General features: G+C 39.1%; 1 protein-coding gene across 1 annotated transcript; it reads left to right on the forward strand.

The window, feature by feature from the left end:
- The first annotated feature begins 1028 nt into the window (after window positions 1–1028).
- Window positions 1029–18320, forward strand: SCARF1 (scavenger receptor class F member 1). The gene is made up of 11 exons (XM_053457119.1): window positions 1029–1469; window positions 6533–6594; window positions 7548–7649; window positions 8302–8827; window positions 9003–9221; window positions 9887–10015; window positions 10473–10576; window positions 15911–16022; window positions 16337–16461; window positions 16551–16688; window positions 17162–18320. The coding sequence occupies exons 1-11, from the start codon at window positions 1360–1362 to the stop codon at window positions 18205–18207; spliced, it is 2673 nt and encodes an 890-aa protein (XP_053313094.1). The 5' UTR covers window positions 1029–1359; the 3' UTR covers window positions 18208–18320.
- The last annotated feature ends 4928 nt before the right edge of the window (window positions 18321–23248 follow it).

Consider the following 23248-nt stretch of genomic DNA (forward strand, 5'->3'; position numbering starts at 1 on the left):
CTGTCAGGAAGACCTAGCTTTATCATTTGATCTATTCAGGAAAAAGGTGCTTCCTAGAAAACTGCTGACTGCTCAGGGCTATAAACCCTGACAAGGACAAGCAGGCAGTTTGACAATCATAGGAACATGCAGTTAAAAAGTGACTTGTATTGTGACCGGTTACAAAAGTAGCATTCCATCCTGGATCTACCCAGCCTCGTACCCTTTCAGTGCCAGGATGCGGTCTCGGTGCGGTTTATTGTTTTTCTTTTTATACGCAAGTTTAGTATAAAGTAACGTTTTTCATTTCTTATTTTAGTAACCACAGATTGTGGACTAAAATCAACAGTGGTATATTTACTATGCTTGCCCCAGAAATTGAATCTGTTAAATGCAGGCAAACATAATATGATTGAACAGCAGTAAGAGTCAAGTGGGGGTTTATTCACTAAAGTGGCAGGTGGTGGTATGCATTACAAAGGGCTATCTTTTGGCTTTTTTTTTTTTTTTTTGTCCCTCCATCGATTCAGTATTCATTAATATACCACAAAATATTATACTATTTAGTATGAAGGGCCAACTTGAGTGAGGTTCTCCTGCGAGGATGTTTTAGTCGATGCCGTATGATGCATAGTTAGGTTTTTGAGAATGGTAGAAGTGGTAAGCAGCACCAAAAAATCCACAGGTGCTTGGACCGGGCTCCACCAGGACCCTTCATGGCAAATAAACAGACGAAGGCTCAGCACTTCAAGTTGGGGGGGGGTGTTTAATGTCCACATTCAAAACTTGAATTGTTGACCCGTCGTCTGTGTATATATATCTTACATGAGATCTCCCCACATTAACTATACATTTTGCAAGGCCAGTTCAGCCCTTCCAATAGGAGCTCACTGAGGTTGGCCCTTAATACAGGGTGTTGAAACATTCCTGATTTGGTTAATACACCCCACTATTGAATTGTATTTCCAGATATATAATGGTGCTATTTCCAGTGTTAGAACATGTTTTGCCCCCCCAATAAACATGAAGCCTCAATCATTGTGCACACACAGCTTGGCCATGGCCCCAGGAATATCAGATGTATTGAGAAATCGTCTGTGGTCACCTTCCTTATTATATTCAGTTCCTGTATGTCACTATTCCCCCTCCCACAGTTTTGGATTCAATGGCAGGAATTGTGCACCCACCTCTCAACTTCCTCAGGAAAAAAAATCAAGAAAGAAGCTGATCCAGTAGGGCATTCACACGCGGCTTTGGTGGGGGAAATAGCATCCAGCGATGTGAATATGGTGGAAGAAACTCAGCTCAACCTTTTTGCTGTTATACCTAAATTTACTCTCGGCTCTTATACCTGATAAGACTTATGAGAAGGTGCTGAATATGCCAAGGACAATGCGAAAACTGCAGCTTCTAGCCTTCCTGTGGACCTGGCTACAAGGCATAGCTTCGGAATTGGATCCTAATGGTGCCAATGTTTGTAAATCGGAAAGGTAGGCATAAATTGCCCAATATATCTGGTTTTTGTTTTTGTTTTAATTAAGATCCATAAAGCTTTTCTAAGTGGTTGACTGGCTTTAGTAGCATCCATCTGCTGTGGCTTATGGCTGAATATGAGGACTGTAACTTCCATGACACTCAGCCAGCCAGAGCAGCTGGAATACTAGATTTGCAAAGCCCTACTATGAACTGTGAAACGACTGTTATTTTCAAAGCAAAAAATAAATCACAGAGTTAAACCAAAAATGGCTGTGATAATGGAATATATGAAACCTGTCACAATGAAATCATCTTTGTTGGTGTTTGCTTGTTACAGCTTTAATGATATTTGACAAATCACACTAAGAAACTAAAAATGATATAATAGATCTGTTTAAATCACATTGATACAATATTGCAACTATATTCTATGTAACTGAGGTTTGTTCTGTACACTGCTCACATCATCACATTCACAATGCATTATGGGGGGCAGTCCTGGTGATTTTCTCCCACATAAAAGTGCAGGTGACCACTATATAATGTATGAGTGAAGCAGTAGAATAGCATTCAAGAATTATCGCTGACTTAAAGCTTTTGTCCCACTTAGACAAATATACTCTAGAAGGTCTCATTGTATTCTTCCCTTCAAAGGTTTAAATCACCTTTTAAGAAAAAAAAAAAAAAAACTTTTGTGTCGCATTACATTTTTTCTTGGCAAAAATTACAAATTTTATATGATTAAAGAATTATTTCAAGGAAAGCTTTGGGCAGTCAACAGTTCTAGTTGTTATGTTTCTTATACTTTTATTTAGTTACAAATTATAAACTGTGCATATTGGGTGGAACCAGTAATGTTCCTTGGATGCTGTGCTAGGTCTGACCCAGGGCAGCTGCTGTCTTTGCTGTGGAGTGTCGGGAAATGACATCATATCCCGGCTCATTGTGACTTAACGGCAATGCATGTGTTAATGTGTAAATGGATTGGTTGGGGAGATCTCTCTTGTAACACACCCATTGAGCATCAGAACACCAAGGGACTGATCGCCCAGAAGGTTGATCTGCCCTCGGATTTGTGGCAGGGGAGCTGCCATCTACCTGGATCTCTCACCCTAGGCCAACTAAGGTGTAACAGCATCTTTAACTTTACATTATGCAAAACCCGCTCACTTCTGACTTATTGTCTTATAAATAAGGCACACATCAGTGAATATGGTTGGTGTGAACTCTTTGACATTGGGAGTCATTGACATTAGGGGCATTTAAGTCTAAAAAAATAAAAAATAAATAAATAACTATTAATGGTACTTCATCAGAAACTTTGAGGTTGGTTAAGCACATTGAGAGTTGTAGTCTACTGCCCCTGTCACCCATATGTTTCAAAGTGTCCCCTGTTATTTGAGTAATTTAGTTATAACGCTGATTAGGGTTTTTTATATTTTATTTTGTAAAGAGCCTATTCTTTGTCTGGTTGAATCTTTCTCTGCTCATTTAGAGTAGTGTTTGGCTAACCAGGTCCATGTTTACGTTCCTGTTTACTCCTGTGCTCTAAAAATGCTTTGCAGAAAGGTCCTTAGCATATGATGGATGGGTCATGAGCAAAACAAGTGTGTTGGTGTGGGTAGGATTAAGTAAAATGCATGTGGGCCATTATGGGGTGAGCCCCAACAAAATCAGCATATATCCCCTCCCCCCAACATTTCAGGTGTCTAACCTAGGGTTACCTTTATGGGGGCATGATAGACCATCTAAACTACTCATCCAACCACCTAACAATATATTGAAATAGAATGCTGGGGTATGACATCATATTGCGATGCTCAACTTTAATGCATTTCAAGGCAGTCATGCGAAAGCTGTGCATGAAGTCTGTGCTGCAAAAGCACAGGCCCGGTTTGCTTTAACAGCCTAGTGGTCAGTCAGGGTAGATCCTCCGATATCTTTAACTGGCCCACGATCACCACTGCCTGTGAAAGACTGCATGAAAATCTGGACTGTCCAGCTTAAAATAGGACGATTGGGAGGTATGTTTTAGGCTCATGCTTATCCTCCCAGATTACATTTCCACTCCTGGGTAAGAAGAGACAATTCTCCTCAATGCCTTGCTCAATGACATTCATTTTATGAAATGTTCATAGGCGTGTGTTAAATATTGAGCCCCTGGATTTATGCAGATGGTTCACCTAAATCCTAATGGTCATCACAGTCTGGGAAATGAGCCAAATTGAATGTTACAAAATAATTTTGCATTGTTGTAGCACATCCTAGCAGACATCCTTGAACACGCAACAGATGTGTGTCTCGCATATCATAGACCAACACAGGATTTGTTTTTTGGTTTTTAAATAAAGCTTTTGGCAGCTTTGGTTCTGGCCATGTATCTCAGTAAAGGCCCCGTAACAAGACCTCCACTTGGCATGCATACCTATTTATTTTTCAGTGGCAGAGTTGTGTGCATGTCCTTGCGTTTGGCAACATGTGAGTACCTGGCCGTTACAATCCCATCAGTTTAGGACTCAGGGCTCCTATAAGGCAGTCATGGCCTTGAGTATTCTTGCTCTTTCCAGGTCATCTGTAATGGCTAGGAATCTCAATGAAGCTGTTTGCATTGTCCTGGTCTCTACATTTCAGTAGTCCAATGGTTATACCCATTTCACATACCTAGCGGCGTCATGCTGCTACATCAGAGATACAAGCTAATAATCATTACGAGAAAACATACTGATACAGCACCCTTGAACATTTTCTACATCATGTACAATATATGTGTGTATAAAGTCTATAGTGAACCATTTTGCTCTTTATACAATCATAGATTTGATACAGAACAATGCCACATAAAACAATTAACAATTAAGAAAATATAAATAAGGAAACAATGCCTTAAAAACAATTATTGGCACCATCTCCATAGACCTTTGCGTTCCTTTTTCAACATTTTGCAATGTTATTAAGACGTCTGCTGCTCATTGAACCTTCCGTAATGTGGAGGCACGAGGAAAACTGACCAGAGAAGTCTTCGAAGGTCTGTGCAAACTGGGAAAAAAACACCACATAAGACATTTAACCAGCTTAAGGCTGACCTGGAGTGATTGTTTCAACCAGTCCCGTATGCTGCACTCTAAACCAAGAAGGGCTTTATAGTGGAAGGACATGTTGGAGCCCACTGCTGAAAGCAAACTAAATCTTTTTGGCAAAATGGTCTGTTTTAGATTGGCCATCAATGATTCCTGATTTCAATCTCATTAAAAGTTTTTGGAAACAGTTGAAATCTACCATTAGGGAAAGGAATCTTTGACACATTCAAGAACTTGAACAAACTGCAATAGAAGAGTGGGAGAAACTGCTAGCAGACAGGTGCAAGAAGCTTATAGACGGCTACAAGAAACAGTCGATGGCTGTTATTGTTGCCATGGGTCACATAACCAAATATCAGGGAAGGTTAATGCTGTCCAGGTCCTATTTTGTTATTTCTTCTGTGAAATAACTACTTGTCAGTTGACAGAAATAATTTTTTTGTTGAATACCTTTGGTCATCCCATTAAAATATTCTGATAATAAAAAGTAGGTACATTTCAAATTATTTCTCATGATATTGTACATGATATTGTACAAAATATTCAAGGGTGCCAATAATGTTGACCGTGACTGTAAACATTTTTGTACAGACACATAAACAACAATCCAGTACCTCTACTCTGAACAAAAACTAAAATACACACTGATAATAGTAATAATAAAATTAACATTTCTTAGGAATACTGTAAATGAGCATTAGATTTTGCACTAGAACCATTTTTTTTATACATAAACTGCAGGAAATAGAAATTAGTTTGTGTAAACCAGTTGAGTTGTTCTAGCTTTAAATGGATTGCCAAGTACTGTGCTGAAGCACCTGCCAGTCATCCAAGAATACCTAAAAAGTGTCTCTCTTTAGGAGGGACAGTCCTTCTTTGACACCCTAATGCCTGTGCCCTCTCGACTCTCTGTATGCCCCCTTTTTCTAGAAACTCAGAATGTGTGGTGTATATGAGTGTGTTATAATATAGATATTTTTTTCTGCCCATGGGAATCACATAGCCAAGTATAATACAAACGCATGATGCATGTACACACATACACAGATATGTAGCCACTTAAGAAGCACGTACATGGGCATCCCCACATACACACATGAATATACACCGACTTCCATACACGTGGATACAAGAACAGGGTATCTCTGCTACTGTTTCTGCAGGCTGATGACCGGAGGATCTCTTCACACTAACTCTGACCCTTGAAAATAGACAGGAAATGGCACCTGACTTCACACATTACAACAAGCAGCGTCCCTGCTGTCCACTGCACGTTTTTTCCCTCACTGCTTGTTGTCTCTGGAAATTACTAACATATTCACAAAGTGTTTCAAAAGGACGCCTCCCTAGCATACGGAATCTGCTGGAGCCATATACATAAATGTAATGTTTAATCTGGATCTTGAAAGGAATACTAGGTCCATCTTCCAGGTTGTATGGTTTATTGCGGGTATTTTGGCTTTGGCCAAAGGCAGGTCGCTATTGATTTCCTAGATCAAAAAACTCCCTACCAAGATATAAGGTAAAGATGTTCTAAGCCATGCACACAAGGAATTGATGGATCGTGTGACTTTGGTGCCCTCTTGAGGTAATGCTTTATCACAGCCAGTCTGACACACAGTTAGGACCATGGGGTTAATAATATGGGACAGAACACATTTTGGCACATTTTTGAGTTTTTCCTTGTACTCAAGTCTCGGGATTGCTGCATTGTTTCCAGTGGAGAATAAAGTAACGGTCACAGAACTGCAATTTATATTAACACATTGTTACTGAGTACACTGATCTAAATCCTGATATAATCTGACATTCCCATTACATACTATACCTACCTAGTTTTTTTTCTTTCAAAAGTAAAATTGATGAGCCATTCCATTTCAAGGTGACATATCCACATCTATCTTGATTACTGTATCCTGTTCATGATTTAACTTGTACTTGATATGTGGTCAAAACAATATGGCCGCCCTAACCTATTTCCTGCTTCTCCCTTCCCTCAGTGTCACCAAGGAGCTGATGTGCTGCCCAGGCTGGAAACAGGAAGGGCGAGCGTGTACAACGGGTAAGTAGCATTGCACATCCTTGGAAGCTGATGGAATGGCTTTGGAAGATGGGCAGGAAGTCAAACAGATACAATACATCAAGCACAGACACTTCTACTTCCCCAAGGTTTCTCCTTCTCTTAGTATCAACGATTTGGTGATTATAGTACAGGTTATGCAATATTATGTGGTTGACATAAAGGCTATTTAAATGAGGTGTATATGCTGCTGAGCAAATGCTCCCCAACGCTATACAAACAATGCTACTTGTAATTTATTTAAATAGTCTACACATGGCTCAGCTGCTATTGCCAAAGACTATTGACGTTCGCCGGTATCCAGACCTCTATGGGGATCATAGGATTAAAAATCCTAAGGGACTTGACAGACACAGTGGGTCATGTATAAACATTGGTCCGGGGCTTTAAAAGTAGTATTATCCCTATAGCAACCAATGGAATGTCCCTGCTGTTACTATGGTGACAAGAACACAATAAAAATTGTTTTTATGCATATTTTTATGCATACCATCCACATAATGAAATTTCAGTAATAATAACATGAGTAATAGATAAGTTATTGCTTTTTGTAATATTAGTTTCAATGAAGTGTTTCATGAGCACAGATATGCTGGGACAATGAGAGGAGTCTTTACGTCATGGTAGGACAATTTAGGAAAGCCTCTGAAATTTGGTGGGTGTTATTTCCCTTGTCTTTTTCACTTATGTTCATTTTAGACAATAAGCCCTTGTACTATTGTGAGATTGATATTCCTTCATCTTTCATCTTTTTGGGAATGTACTTGGAATTTGTACCTTTGTAAATTTTGGGCAGTTATCTTCTGTTTTATTTGAGGAAGTGGTATTATTTCTCTGATGTTCAGCAACGTTTTTATTTAGTGCGGTAGGTAGCGATGGTACACAATGAGGGGTGGTGAGACCCCTGATCCCTCATAATATTCTTTCGCCCCCAGCAATCTGTGAAGGAGAGGATGCCTGCGAAGGCGATGAAGTCTGTATCAGACCAGGAGTCTGCCGGTGTAAGCCAGGATTCTTCGGAGCTAGCTGCACATCACGTGAGTATGACTCAGAGGAGGGATGGGGATGAAGTAAGCTGGCAAGTGCCTTATTGCTCTTCTTCTTCTCTGAAGAAATTGGGTTACTAGATAAATGGACACTCTGGAGCTGAGTGGAGTATACCACGTGGCTTTGACAGCATGGGATGTATTCAGCCTAGTAGCTGGGGGATGGGGAAACAGGCAAATGCATGGAGGGGAGATTCTGCAGAAGGAGGGACAACACACAAATTTAAACTAATCACTGACTTATCATATTTATTAAAGCGCATATGATGGCTGGAGTGATTTCTATAGGGTGTGTTGTGAACTGAGGAAGAAAGGGACATAAATGGGGTTCTATGGGGTTAACTATTTTACAAAAGGGTGTTATATAGCCTTATATACATTTCAGCAGTAAGCGATAGGGACAGCAACACTGCTAGCCTCTTAAAAGACCCTGAGCCCAAAACAAAATTCAGTAGTGCTATAACCTATACACACTTATTAAAAATAATGTAGACGTGGACAATCCACAGAGCCAGTCTGACACACTGTATTAATGCCTTTTTCACAATACAGACTACAGGACATAGGATCTCAAATTGTTGGGATTTGTCAATGGAGCTACTTTAAAACATGAGTAACTTTTTAATACTCCCTTCTCCTGCAGGATGCCCAAACCAGTACTGGGGCTCAGACTGTAAGCAAAGCTGTGCCTGCTTCCCTTTCGGGAAATGTGATCCTGTAAGTGGGCAATGTACCTGCAATCCCAACCGCTGGGGTCCGAATTGTGAATATCCCTGTTACTGTGCCCAGCAAGGGACATGCAATCAGCTTACCGGGGCCTGTGAATGTGACCCTGGCTGGTGGGCACCACACTGCAACAAAATGTGCCACTGCAACCTACAAAACTCTCGCTGCAGCCATACGACCGGCCGCTGTATTTGTGACAGCGGTTACTGGGGTCAGAGGTGTGGAATGAAATGCAACTGCAACAAATCTCCCTGTTCACAAGCAACTGGGAAATGTGAATGCCGAGAAGGCTGGTGGGGCGCCTCATGTGAATACCAATGCAACTGCTTGTATGGCAAATGCAACGCGTTAAGTGGCGAGTGCGATTGCTACCCAGGGTATCAAGGAAAAAACTGTGCGGATCCATGTATTCCCGGAACATATGGTCCCAGGTGTAAAAAAAGGTGCGTTACATACACTGCTGAATTCTGCCATTCATAATGCATAAGAACAGGTCCCCAAAATATTTCAAGGTGGGAAAGAGAAAGCATTGGTTTGTACTTCATGTAACAGCTAGTTTGTTCTTGGAAGCATGAAAAAAGCTCTTTTATGATAAGTGTATTGCGTTTACCTTGGCAGGTGTGGGAGATGTAAGCAGGGAGAGGCGTGCTCGTCTGTGGAAGGCCTCTGTGTGTCCTGTGGTCCTGGTTGGAATGGCACTCGCTGTGACCAGCCTTGCCGTCCTGGTAATTATGGAGAAAACTGTTCACAGAAATGTCCGAAGTGTCGTGGGGACGAGGTGTGTAATGCAGAGACGGGAACCTGCCAAAACTGTGATGCAGGCAAGATGGGACCTAGGTATGAAATATACATTGTTTTTCAGCTTGTGTTCTGAACCACCAGAATGAAAGAATACAACACAATATCTACTGTCAATATAACAATATGGTGACTATAACTAAAATTAATCTCATTTAATTAGTTGACAAAATAAAAGCACATCAAAAAAAAAAATTTATACCATAAGTGCAGCTAAAACCTACCCTACCAGCTAAAACATGGTTGTTTATGCAATTTGCCCGGAACTGCATCTCCTGGAGGTGTCCCAGTCAGATGTTCACCTTCGCTTACTGTTATTTATTTGCACCAATGTGTCTTTATGGCGTCCGAGTTATGGAAAATGTAGATACAACTTTCATTTCTGGCCTAAGAAAGGTGTCCTTTTAACAGGACATTTATTTTTACACTAAGGAGACCTAAATACTCCACAAGCTGTTGAAGAGTGGGATACATCTGTTGTTTACCCAAGGTTAGATCTGCGTTTCTAAAAGAAAAGGTGGCAGGTTTGATGATTGTGTGATCTCATTTGTTGCTATTTAGGTTTAGGTTTTTTGCTTCTTGCTCTGCCATACATACTAAAGTCTAATGCATGCTGTAGAGGACACATGACAGCCTTTAGAAGGTCCCTAAAAAGTAACAGAGATTGCATGAAAGTGCTAATACCTGGATTTGTTTGCCAATAGATGTGAGGAGACCTGCCCACCAGGCAGGTATGGAGAAAGATGTCAGTTCCTATGTCCAGTCTGCATCCATGGAAGCTGTGATACTGTAACAGGAGACTGTGTATGTGATATGGGATTTTGGAAAAACAGGTAAAACACAGAACCAACAGTTTAAAAACAACGTTTACAAACCTTACATGAAACACTACAGGCACAATAATTAAGGCTCATACTATATGAAATAGACATCGCTAGGATATATACAACACATAAGAAAATCACTACTTCCAAAATCTTCCCAGCCTGTGAGACTGGAGCTCTAGATCAGGGCTTCATTTTTTCTCCCTTGCTTTTATGCCTACATTTTCTTCTTTGAACTTTACACATGCTTACCTTTAATCTCCTCTTTGTTTTAGTCTCCTAGCTACTGTTAGTTTTAGTATGTTTTATGTATCACATGTCTGTCTGGCTGACACACAGATATAGATCCTAAACTCCTAATTTCAACTGATGAGACTCATCTATGTCTGTGATTGACATGGTCTATATTTTTGTTGGCTAAATGTCTTTGTGGTGAATGTCTTTTATCTTTTGTTTCTTCTTGTAGCTGCAATGAGACATGTCCTCATGGATTATTTGGCTCTAACTGTACAGGCATCTGTAACTGCAGTGGTGGTCCTTGCAATCCGATATATGGAACCTGCCAGTGGAGTAAGTCATCATGGACCATTTTTGTTTTAGGTGTAGGATTCTGACATTGTTAAATAGGTCTTCACTACTAGTGAAACATTTAAAGGAACACTCTTGCGATCATATTTCATTGGGAGGGTAAGGGGGGTTGATTCACTGCTACTCCAGAGCTGCAGCTTCTAATAAAGGAAAGTACACTTAACAGGTCCAGACTGGCCATCTAACACACTGGGCAAATGCTAAGTAGGCTGCTGGCTTATGGCTCCCCGTACTTATGCCAGCCGGACACAGGAGGGTGCACATCGCCCGAGCATAAAAACTTAACATGCAGCCACAGGCATTCTGCTGGTGGCCTTAAGGTGCCATGGCTGCTTTTCATCCCCAGCACAGCCCTGACTTTTATTTTGTTCCATAGGTTAAAGAATACTTTATAATATGCATTTTGCAGCAGTGGGGCTGTATGGGTAATTAGACTCTTTTACATTATTAGTTTGCATGTATAAACTAGTTATTCTTGTTTGACTGGTATGGTTAATTATTAAATGGCAATTCAGTATGAATCAGTAGTATACTATAGGTTGGTTTAATATTTGACCAAAAGTCCATTAAAGCAGGTTATGGTATATAACACAGAGCTATATAATATATTGATTTATTACAATGTTTATACAAGAGCATATGTGTTCATGCACAATAGATTGTGGAGTTAGATTTGGTTATACCTTCACTATGTTTGTTTATCATTGAAGCCTCCCTGGATTGTCCTTTACTTGGGGTGCAGAGGAAAACACCAGGGTGCTGCTAGTTACCCTCTTTTTACCCCTTTATGTTACGCAAATTTCATCCATGCTTCAATTAATTTCCACATACACTGTCCCTTCAAACCTCTTTATTCTGTTATGTATGTAAAGGAACACTCCAATGTCCTAGGTAGCTTCCTCAATTGAGAGTTCATATTAAAGTACTTTATATGAAAAGGTATCAGGGGGCTCATTAGACTACCAGAACCTTTGCCAAGCCGCCACTGGAGGCCACTGGCAGTAAGTATATTAGATATGGAGATTAAAGCCACAATCATGCAAGTATGTCGAAAAGCAGCTGGGTATACTTTTTATGGGTCAAACTATTCATACCACATTTATGAAATAATATATACAATTCCATGCATTTATTAAATAATATATACAATTAAATGCATTTAATAAGGGAAACGAATTGCAGAAAAGGCATGGCAGGTAAATGCCATTGTTACCAATGGTGGGCCCAGCAAAAGTCGCCCTGAACCCTGCATCCCAATACAGTCCTGTGTATAATCTTTGTAATTTCAAACATTGGACGGTATGATATTCATCAGAACAATGGTGATCAGAGTCATGGAGCTAACTCTGATGTCTTCTTAGGTTTTCTGCGTTTGCCAAAATTTTCATGAATTTAAACATACCTTCCATAGTTTTATTACTTGCAACGCATGAAGGGATTAGGAATAATATATTACAAACACATTCACTGTTTGCAGTTTATAATGGTTACATTTTGTGTATGATACAATTTTTCTTAAATTGAGTAAAACTACAAAACTACAATTTGTGTACCATTTTCAAAAAGCATAAACTACATTGAATGTTCTACCCAGAAATGCACAAGGTACATATATGTATAATCTTAAATTTAGTTTGCATAAATACTTAGTTACAGATTAACATAAATTAAGGTTTCCAAAATACAGACTTCAATTTTGTGTGTACTCAGCGGACAATTATCATTAAACAGATATTTCAGGTATTAACTTTGACTCCCCACTTTTAAAGTCAAGCTGATAATGGAGTAGGAGCTATCTTAGAATGTATATGTTCTGTTTGACTTAATATATTTTGTTTATACACTATATACCAATAAAGGGGAAAAAGACACTTGAAAACTACATGAAGTTGCCTGCTTTATCCCAAATACATTTACAAACATTTTTCAACATAGAAACATAGAATTTGATGGTAGGTGAGAACAATTCGGCCCATGTAGTCTGCTTGTTTTTTTATGATGTAAGGACTCAGATCTTAATCTGTCCTTGGCCTTGACCTACCCCATGCATGTTTAAATTCCTTCAATGTATTAGCGTCTACCACTTCTGATGGGACATTGTTCCATTTATCTACCACCCTCTCAGTAAAGTAAAACTTCCTAACATTACATCTAAACCTCTGACCTCTAGATTATGGCCTCTTGTTCTAACATTTCTCCTCTGAAATAAACCCCTCCTGTACTTAAATTAAACCCCTTTATGCATTAATGAAACAGGATTGTGAGCAAGAATCAGAATTAAATTATCCACTAAACATACCATAGAAGGCAGTGAACATGACATGGTACTGATTATTACACATTTTGAGCACTTCCTCAGTTATGTCCCATACATGCAAGTAAGATCAGATGCATGTTCTAAAGCACACATAACTCTATAGATGGGTTTCTACTAAAGGAACCAGGTTGTCAACCTGGAATGAACATGCTGAAAATCAGCCCTGTTCAGTATAGACACCCAGGAAGTAATAAAGGTTTTGTTCAGCCCACCAGAGGTTGTGAGATCTTGACCCTAGTTTTCCATGAACACAATAAACAGAGGGCAGGGGGTAGTCTTTTTTTTTTTTTTTTTTTTTTTTTACTATGGAAGTGAATAAACCTTTGTCACTTTGAATTGGTGGAGAATGATGTAGGTAAATTGCAGAGGATTATTTGTAATGTACAATACAATATTTTGTAGTAGGACACACTACCTTCCTCATTCATACAGGGTCCTCTTCATCTTTTGGCCAAGATTGTTAATAGTTACTTGAATCATGTCTCTGTCAGAAAATATTGCACCTTCCTCTTCAACTTAACAAGAGTGTTTCTTTGTATTCGGTATTTCTGCCCTACTAAGGACACACTACACTGTGCAGGGTCCTCATCATCTTCTGGCCCAGATTCTTCCTAGTTACCACCCAAAGACATATACTATATGGACAAAAGTTGTCCCCTTCAGCATACCAAGTTGTTTTGGATAGTGATATGCTTCCAACTTTGTGGGAACAGTTTGGGAAAGACCCTTTTCCATTCCAGCATGACAGTGCCCCCGTGCACAAAGCAAGGCCCATAAAGACATGGTTGGATGAGTTTGGTGTGGAGGAACACCTCTGGGATGAATTGGAACGGAGATTGTAAGCCAGACCTTCTCGTCCAGTCTGGCCTCACAAATGTTCTATTGGATGAATGGGCAAAAATTTCCACAGAAACACTCCAAAATCTTGTGGAAAGCCTTCCTGGACGAGTGGAAGCTGTTATAGCTGCAAAGGGGGGGCAACAACTATGTTTTTAAAATGTAATGTCATAAAAGTCCCTGTAAGAGTAATGGTATTTACACAAAAATTCACTGGCAACATAAAAAGGTCATACTTCTATAAATGTAAGGCATCTCTTTTTTATTGCTTTCTCAATGAGCAGGATCTTTCAAAAATGTATATTACTAACCATATATATATATATCTATATATATATATATATATATATATATATATTACTAACCATATATAATAAACCGCAAAACATTTTACACGTTTCTTAATGCATAAACAGATTGAGCTTTTCCGCTCAATCATTTTCAATGTTAAGTGCCACCTAAAGATACAAGCTCCGCCGTGAGCTCTCATTCCGAGACAATGCATTGTCCTGGATTGAGGCTGCCCAGGCCCGGGACATGTGGTCACCCTAACTTGGACCCAAAGAGGGACAGCTGAGAGGTATCATAAGATAGGTATATAAGAGGTATAGGTCAGAAGGGTGTTCAGTCCCTTGGCTCCCATAATAATAATAAGACCACGGAAAGGCCATTTGCATGATCCATCATATTCCTAACAGAACAGTGTATGCCCAGTTTTGTTGGCTTTGCCAATTCTGAATACGATTACCCAGTACAGTGATTGTCAACACAAAACAGGCCAGAAATTGTGTGTATCCTTTTATTGAGATGCCTGTCCTCAAGATGGGAAATCCAAAACTATAGCTTGTTTGTGACCCTCTAGGCCCAGCGTTTGAAACAACTGGTCTAGTACCTGGGATTTGTGTCTCTTGCTTGTGTAAAGCCCTATGTACTATTCCCAGTGTGTACAGCTCAGACTGCTGGTGCAGGGTTAAATAACTTTATTTTATGCAGAGGATATCTATAGTTAAAAAGTCTCTGGTTGCCATGACAATTCATTTGGCTGAAAAAAGCTATAAGTACCTAATGAGACAGCATTGTGGGTTTGCTTTATAGGCCTCTCCATGCATGCCCCATTTAATAATGAAACCCACCTAACTGTATAGTAAGCAACCAGCAGCGGAATGTAACACAAAATACTGATGTATGTAATTTACCAACGTAATACTGTGATTTAACACTTTGCATATAAATGAAAAATTTCATGCCATCACAGCTTTCAAAATTGCCAACAGTCCTACATTTGTCAGGACATGAACCTTACGTTGGGCCAGCCCAAGGTCACCAGATGGCTCCTTTGATCAGAAAAGCTCACGGAAAATGTATACTGCAGGACTATGTTAAAATCATTGATGCCCCTTATGGTGCATTTTCTACATGTGCCCCATATGGACAAAAGACCATTACACCAACAGGGATATTGCATTCTAAATACATAGACATTAATATGTAGTTGGTCCTCCCTTTGTAACTATAATAGCTTCTACACTTCTGGGAAGGCTTTCCACAAAACTTTGGAGTGTTTCTGTGGGAATTTTTCTCATTTCATCCGGTAGAGCATTTGTGAGGTCAGGCACTGATGTTGGATGAGAAGGCCTGGCTTCTCATCCATTCCAGTTCATCACATCCTTCTCATCCATTCCAGTTCAGGCCATTCCAGTTCATCACAAAGGTGATCGATGGGGTTGTGGTCAGGGCTCTGTGCAGCCAGTCAAGTTCTTCCATAGTAAACTCATCTAACCATGTATTTATGGAGCTTGCTTTTTTGGACCTTGCTATGGACGTTATAGCTGCAAAGGAGGGACCAAATACATATATTTAGAATTCAATGTCATCAAAGTCCCTGTTGGTGTAATGATCAGGTGTCCCAATACTTTTGTCCAGTGTATATAATGTGTGTATTATACTATATTACAGGCTGTCCAAATAAATCATTATATACAAATATATATATATATATATATATATATATATATATATATATATATATGTAGATAGATATGGATAAGTAGTACACAAACTAAGAAACTCAAATATGCTTTGCTTTCAGATCAATGAATGCTGATTTTATTGCCAGTATATCTAAAGCTGCTCTAATTCTTAAGAGTTTTCTCTCCCTATAGCATCAAGTCAGAAAGGAGCCATAATCGCTGGGGCCCTAATACCCCTGTCTCTTCTTTTCATTCTGTGTTGTTGCTGTTGCTGCGGAAACAGTCAATCAGAGTCTAAAGACAGGTATTTATTTACGGAACCCTGCTTACAGTTGAGTACCGGCTTGATTCTACTGGGTAGGAAATGCTGTCTGTGGTATTTTGTATTCTGTGTGGTTTCCCTCGCCCCTAGTTAACATTTCCCCACCAACTATTCAAAAAGTGTGATGCTTGACATTTCTGCTGCCTGTGATGCCATGTCTCATATAGATTTTTCAGACAGGTTTTCACTTCTTTGACTTGGCAGAATAACTGGGTTAGTTGCTATACACATAACCCACTTGGAGCAGTATGACCTGAAAGTTTGGTCTCCTTACGCAATATTTTGTTTGATGGCAGGGTAAACGATGGTGAAGGAGGGTCCTTATCTAGGATGAAGCACAATTTTCAAGGAGCACTTGCAAGCATAAGTTCTGTGTTACCGTGTTGTTCTGTAGGGAATTCGAAGTTTTCATGGGTAACTGGTAAGACACACTTGACCATCTTATATGTTAGAGGCCCAACACAAAATGTTTACAAAACGCTTTTATTTAATGTGTGTTTTATCTTCCAGTATCACACCATGATACAGAACTTCCCTTCAATCATAGTTTCATTGAGTCTCCTTCAACTGGTTGGTTATCTGAAAATTCCTTTTCCTCATTTGAATCAGATGAGGGTGGACCTGTGTATTGCGTTCCTCCCAGAGAAGGTAATTTAGATGCAAGCATTCAGAAACGTGGTGCAAGGAAGCAGTTCTTGCCTCCCCTTTTGCCTACTTGACCATATGTTATGTACATGGTGATGAAGATATAGCGTTTTATTTTCCCAACAGTCACTGCAGAGCTTCAAGTATTTCAGGGACTCCCTAAGTCTTAATGACACAGTTCTTCTTATATTAACTTAAAAACAGGATTTTAAAGAAACAGTTCAGCTTCGTTATCAACAATGCCTTATTTTCACATGACAATTATGGCTTCCTGGCAGAAATTAAGATGTGTCAACCTTTTACACAATTCAGTAATTATTTCTAGTATGGGTTTGGCATTCCACTGTGAGAACGATGTTTCCAATTTTGCATTTAGTTACAATTTAACAGAGTAGGTGGAATACCACATTTAAAGAGCGTGTTTTTATAATAAAGTACACCTGAAATATAATATCGAAATGCTTGTTGCTTTTCAGGAATGTCTGTAGCAGATATGGATGGATGTCAAGAGATGAGTTCTAAATGCAACGTGTTTCCAGATGCACTGACATTGAACTCGGAAGATGCAAGTCATCTGTTTTCTATCCCTAGGACTTCCAGCATTGCCAAGGCCAAAAGACCATCAGTATCATTTGCAGAAGGGACCAAATTTGAGTGCAGAAGGCCCTCTACCACTGAAACACCTAATCTTGCTCGAAAACCAAAACTTGCATCAAGTCTTCTAAAACTACCTTCTATACAGTCACATGCAATAAAAGGTGGAGAATTACAACAATGTGACCAAACCCATGAAAACACAAACACTAGTCAGGAACCAGAAGATCATCCTAAACTTCAGAGGACCATGCCTGTTGGGCGACGAAGAACTATGTCTAATGCTCATAAAGTAGCATTAAAAAGTGAAATGACAGAACCTGCTTTAAATGAAAATATTTATGAAATGAAAAGGAAGATCCCCAGTGTTACAACCGTTTATGTTAGCGTTGGACCACCCAGAAAACTTGGCAAACCCCGAAGAAAGTCAGAAAGCAATTTAGATGGGGCTGTTCAAGCCGTGTTGAAACGACTTGGTAGTTTCCAAAAAGGTATTCCAAAACCAGCCAGGAAAAGCTTACTCCATTCACCAAATTTCAGACCTTCTCAAACAAAGATATCTTGCGAGGAAGATATAAAAAATGAAGACTCCACAATGGAATGTCCCAATACTACATCTCGGGGTAATGCAACAAAGAAGCCTTTAATTCCAACGTCTGCCATTCTTAAAACGATAGTAAAGGAGGGGGAGGGTGATCCAGTGCGTGGGGGCAGCACTGGTAATTTAGAGAATATGTATTCTACTTTAACAGAACCTGTGATTTTGGAACAAAACTTAAATGAGGAACATATTTACCAGAGACCAGAGGGTATAGCAGACTCAGAACCAAAGTATGAAAATGTGTCAATTCCAAATTCATTTGTGAATAATGAGGCTCATCCGTTATATGAAGACGCTCAAATGAACGGCGAAAGTTCAGATACATAAGTAATTCAGGATAAAATCATACAGCTGAGACTATAATTCCGCTAAACATGCTGCTTCAGATCAATCTACTGAATCAACCGAGACAAATAATGTCGAATTTTTCTTTTTTGTATTAGAAAGTCGGTGTTGGACTATTTTTTTGTTGAGATTTCCTTGTCCTATTTGTTCCTGCATTCCTACATCCACATCAGGCATGCTGTCAGAGCAAAATTTCTGTACTTCAGAAGCTAAAAATGTACATTATTTGAGCTTCAAAAATGTATCTATTAACAACATAAACCCAGTCATGTGCTGAATACAAGGCGTTATGTTATGGTACTCACATTTTGCATAACAACAAAAAAACTGTGTCTTGCTCTGAAGACTGTGAGGATTAGAGCTAAAGCGGGTTCTAGTATTGGTTTTTCCAACACAAAGTAGAACTAATACATATTTGATATTCCTTACTAAAAACTTTTACTGGACACAGTAGCAGGGGTAGGAAGCAAGAGGCTTTGTTGAAGACATATAAAGAATTATGTATAAAGAATCATTCTGGTGCAAAGAGTGGTCTTATAACCGTAGCAACCATTGAAGGCCGATACTACGGTAAATGATAAAATCAACATTACTGAATGCTATGTGGGCCTAGAAGAAACCAAAAGATTTAAAGAACACCAGTCCAGCAACATATATGAGATATGCTGTGTGGCCGTATAACCTACCTTAATACCTGAAAACCAGCCTGATCTGTGCAAAAACGAATTAGTATTTTCTATACCTAAAAAACTTCTAGCTGTATGATCCTTGCATGTGATTTAGTAGGTCATATGAAATCTATGGTGGAATCCCCTACAGGAATTGTATGGCATCAAAAGGAAATGATCTAATAATTAGCATTCGATAAGTGTAAAAAGCCAAGAAACTCCCCACAAATACAACCCTACGTTGGAATTGAAGGCTATGTTGTGTATGTATCTGCTATGTGATGCTGTAGCAGATATGGCTATCCGTGCAAATAGATTGTTGTCAGTTATTAAATCTATACTCGTTTCTTTTTTTTTTGTCTGTAAACAAGTGTTGAGCTTCCCATGCAGTCATTACATCTCTTTTCTGAGAACTAAATCATCAGGTTGTTCAAAAGAAATACCTGGTCATGCATTTCAGGATGGCTTGTTACAATCTCTGAATTGTAATGTGTAAACTATTACACTTTGAAGAGCAGTCAGACTGTTTGGAGCACTAACACCCTCAAGGATGGCCAAGTCTGAGGGATCTTCCTATATCGTTCAGAGATAATACTCGGAATTTAGATAAAATAAGAGCCCATGTTTTGCAGTTTATTTAGACAGTTAAACCAGCATGTTAAATATTTATTATTGGTGAACTTTTTGATGACACTCCATAACTGCTCATAGCATTTTCACTGAGCTGACGATTTGCTAATTACTAAGGCAGAGTTGCAGCTCTGTGGGCATTTAAATGTTTCAGATCATCCAACTAATTTTCACATAAGACAAAGATAATATGAGTAAACCCGAAATGAGTTAATCAAAACCAATATTACTGATGTGAAGAAGAAATTGTCCCCAATACCTAACAACTGGTTGTGCCACCCTTGATGGCAACAACTGCAATCAAACATTTGCAATCACTGGCAATGAGTCTTTTATGACTGTGGAGGAATTTTTGTCCCCCTCTAATTGGCATAATTGTTTTAATTCACGGACATTGGAGGGTTTTCAAACATGAACCTTTTTTTTTTTTTTAAGGTCACGTCCCGCATCTCAATCGGATTCAGGTCAGCACTCTGACTCGGCCACTCCAAAACCTTCATTTTGGTTCTTTTGGCTCATTCAGAGGTGGACTTGCTTGTGTGCTTCGGATCATTTTCCAGCTGAAAATTCCAACTGCGCCTGAGGTTTAGGTCATGAACTAATGGCCGGACATTCTCCTTCAGCGTCCTTTGCGCCCCGTAACCCTCCCATGGATTCCATTTTTTCAAAGTCTCTTTCTTATTGTAGAATCGTAAACACTGATCTTGACCGTGGCAAGTGAGACCTGCAGTTGTTTACCTTAGTCTGGGTGCTCTCGGTCATATGTGTCAGTCACAAATGACCAATACGGCAACCCTATTGATGTCCAATGTATAATTAGTAGGTCTAATACATGCAGAAGAAGAGTATACATCTCTAAATGGCCTACAGGGAGAGATGTCAAGGTCTTTCAACTATAGCCCATACCAGGTTGACCATCAAGGTTGACTTAGAGTAACCATGGTGGAAATGAGCATCGGTGAAGACTATTATTATTATTTAATATTAATCAATAATAATAGGCAAGGTAGTGCCAGCTGACACAAGATAAACACAAGGGGACGTCCAGGTAAAAAAAGTAACAAACTTTATTGCAGTCTATAGACCAAAATAAAAGCACACAGACAGCTCAATTTGGACTGCTCAAACGAGGGACACTTCATGGAGCAAATAATGAACAAGGGGCAGAGGTATCAATCTGATTCATGTACAATCCTCCCAACTGTGGCAGACTTAAAATACAATAGTTTTTCAAAGTTTGCTGTTAATAATGGTATACAAATAAGATTAAGATTAATTAATGACAGCAAACAAATACATGAATAGACTTGATTGGTTAGTTGGTATTGTGCCACAGAAATTATTTCAATATGTAGTCAGGTAGCCTGTATATATTATTACTGGCACAGAGAACTGGTACTAAGATTCTAGTCGTTTTGAATATTTTTTCTTTCCGTCCGATGGAAAATTCCAACCTTGCTCACATACCTTAATAAACCTTCTGACTTGTTTTGGTGACAGATCCACCTTATCTGCACAATAATCTGTACTCACCTTTCCCTTGCCCAGTTCTTGTTGTTACATATATAGTTGCTATACACACCATTTTATTTTCCCCATCATGCTTTTGCTTTTATCCTTTGGAGAGTAACTAAACAGCAGAATTGAGCATGTTGTCACATTATGACATCATATTGTGTGAAGTTGTTTTATCTTTTCAACTACTACAGAATCTGTAGAGCCTGCACACTTCTCATTGTGTGTTTTTTTAATAATGCTCCTAAACACATAAAACATCAGTAAAAATACAAAAAATTACAAAACATGGCATTTGGAAGTAGAAGAATACGTTTTATTTAGATCTCTTTTATACACACATTTTTGCTGCTTTACAAAACAATCGGCCAATCAGGAAGAAGAGTTGAGGTGGATAGTTTAAAATACTGTTGGTGAGGAGTGTGTCATTTCCTGTCACATGAATATTCACTGTATTATTTCTATGACAACAGGAAGTAGAGTATCGTGTCATTTGCTACATGACATGTATTATTTAAACACTGATATATAACAAGTACTTCTGGTGCAGAGTATCATCCCCGTAAATCCCCGTACAGTATTAACCTCTACCACATCTGCTTGGATGCTGTTCCACTTACCTATCACTCTCCCAGTAAAGCAAAACTTCCTTACACTACATTAAAAAAAATCTGGCATGAAAAAAACTTTTTCTATACATATACATGTTCTATCACCAATACAGGAGGAAATGTGAGCTGTGAACTGATTAACTTTGTTCAGAAGCCAGTTTGTTGGCATCAAGAAAAAAACACGCATGAAATCGAGTTACTTGGCTGGTAACAGCCATGCTGACGCAAGGTATTGCCAGAATCTTTACGAACATTTAGTAACATTTTGTTTGTTAATGTTGTCGAAATGGTTGTTCCCAGATAATGACTGTTTTCGGGACATGTTTATCTGTACATGGAAATTAAAAAGTTTTAATATTTTGCTTGCGATAGGTCAGTTCTTGTCAAAATATACCCGGCTGTATACGCGGAGGTTTTTGTTGCATCTTGACTTAGTGGAAAATACATTTTATTAGCATAAAACTTTAGTAATGAGACAGAAAATAACTGCTGGGGGTTGTTGCAGAGAGATGTGTAAGCGAGAGCTAAAGTAAAAAATGGACAACAAAGTTTCATAAGGGGACACAAGGAAGATCCACGATAGGAATGACAGAGGTCCATCAGCGGAAATGTGTCCAGACCAGACACATCATCACCCTTAATCCTTATCCTTCCTCTCCTCGTGCCTTTACAAAGCCTCCCCTCCATTCATTTCTCTGTATCTAGATTAACTAATGGAATCTACATTATTGCCTTTGCATTGGCTTTTTGGTTAACACTTGACAGCTTATTTTTATTATTGTCAATGAAAAGGGGCCAACATTAGCTGTGGACTTGAGAGTCTCTGACCACCGCTCTCCATGAAGTAGACCTTTTAGTTTATCTTCTGTCTTTCTTGAGGAGCCTGACCTCTTTCTAACTAATAAGGGGCTTAAAACTATTACTGCACCCTTATGATTTACTATGTAGATCTTACAGAGAATATTTTATTGACAATAAAGGAGAACTGATTAACTTTAGCTATGGACCATCATTGAGAATTGTATAGGGTTAGTTTCCCTACTTTTTCACTGATGCACACTTAGTTCTGATGGTTGCTGAGCAGAACACGTGAATGTACAGCCATGTTGCAAGAACAGACACTTTAACAACAGCTCTTGACCAGTTGCCAATGAAGGGAGGCATCAACCTGGCTTGAACCTGGTGAAGATCACACCTGTTACCACTTTACCTGTGCATGCTTTGCTGTTCTAAGTGTATGCTTCCCTATGATAGCAAGACTGGGCACTGGGATATACTGAGCACAAACAGCTTTAACTCTGGAATGGTTTCTACATGCCATAACACAGACCCTTGTCACTATCATTTAACGTCACAACTTCGTAAGGGTTAGTGCAAAGTCAACCCACACAGCTTCCACCAACCCAAGTCATTCAGAACCATTAAAACAACCACCATCCCATAACATTTTAATCAAACCTTCTGGCACTAAAGGAGTTAATGAAAAATGTATTAAATTCTGTATTAAAAAAAGTGTTTTTGAAATACACCACAGTGGGACAAATTTATACACAAGGTCAAGAGAGACAAAAAAAAAATCAAATCACGTTGCCTCCCTCG

This window comes from Spea bombifrons, chromosome 2 (assembly GCF_027358695.1).
Source record: "Spea bombifrons isolate aSpeBom1 chromosome 2, aSpeBom1.2.pri, whole genome shotgun sequence".
NCBI classification, from domain to species: Eukaryota; Metazoa; Chordata; class Amphibia; order Anura; family Pelobatidae; genus Spea; species Spea bombifrons.

Excerpts from the sequence above, each read along its gene's own strand:
- SCARF1 (XM_053457119.1), top strand. The coding sequence starts at position 1,360 with ATGCCAAGGACAATGCGAAAACTGCAGCTTCTAGCCTTCCTGTGGACC. Across the intron at positions 6,595-7,547 it reads AGGGCGAGCGTGTACAACGG|CAATCTGTGAAGGAGAGGAT; the intron begins GTAAGTAGCATT and ends TTTCGCCCCCAG. Across the intron at positions 10,016-10,472 it reads ATGGGATTTTGGAAAAACAG|CTGCAATGAGACATGTCCTC; the intron begins GTAAAACACAGA and ends TTCTTCTTGTAG.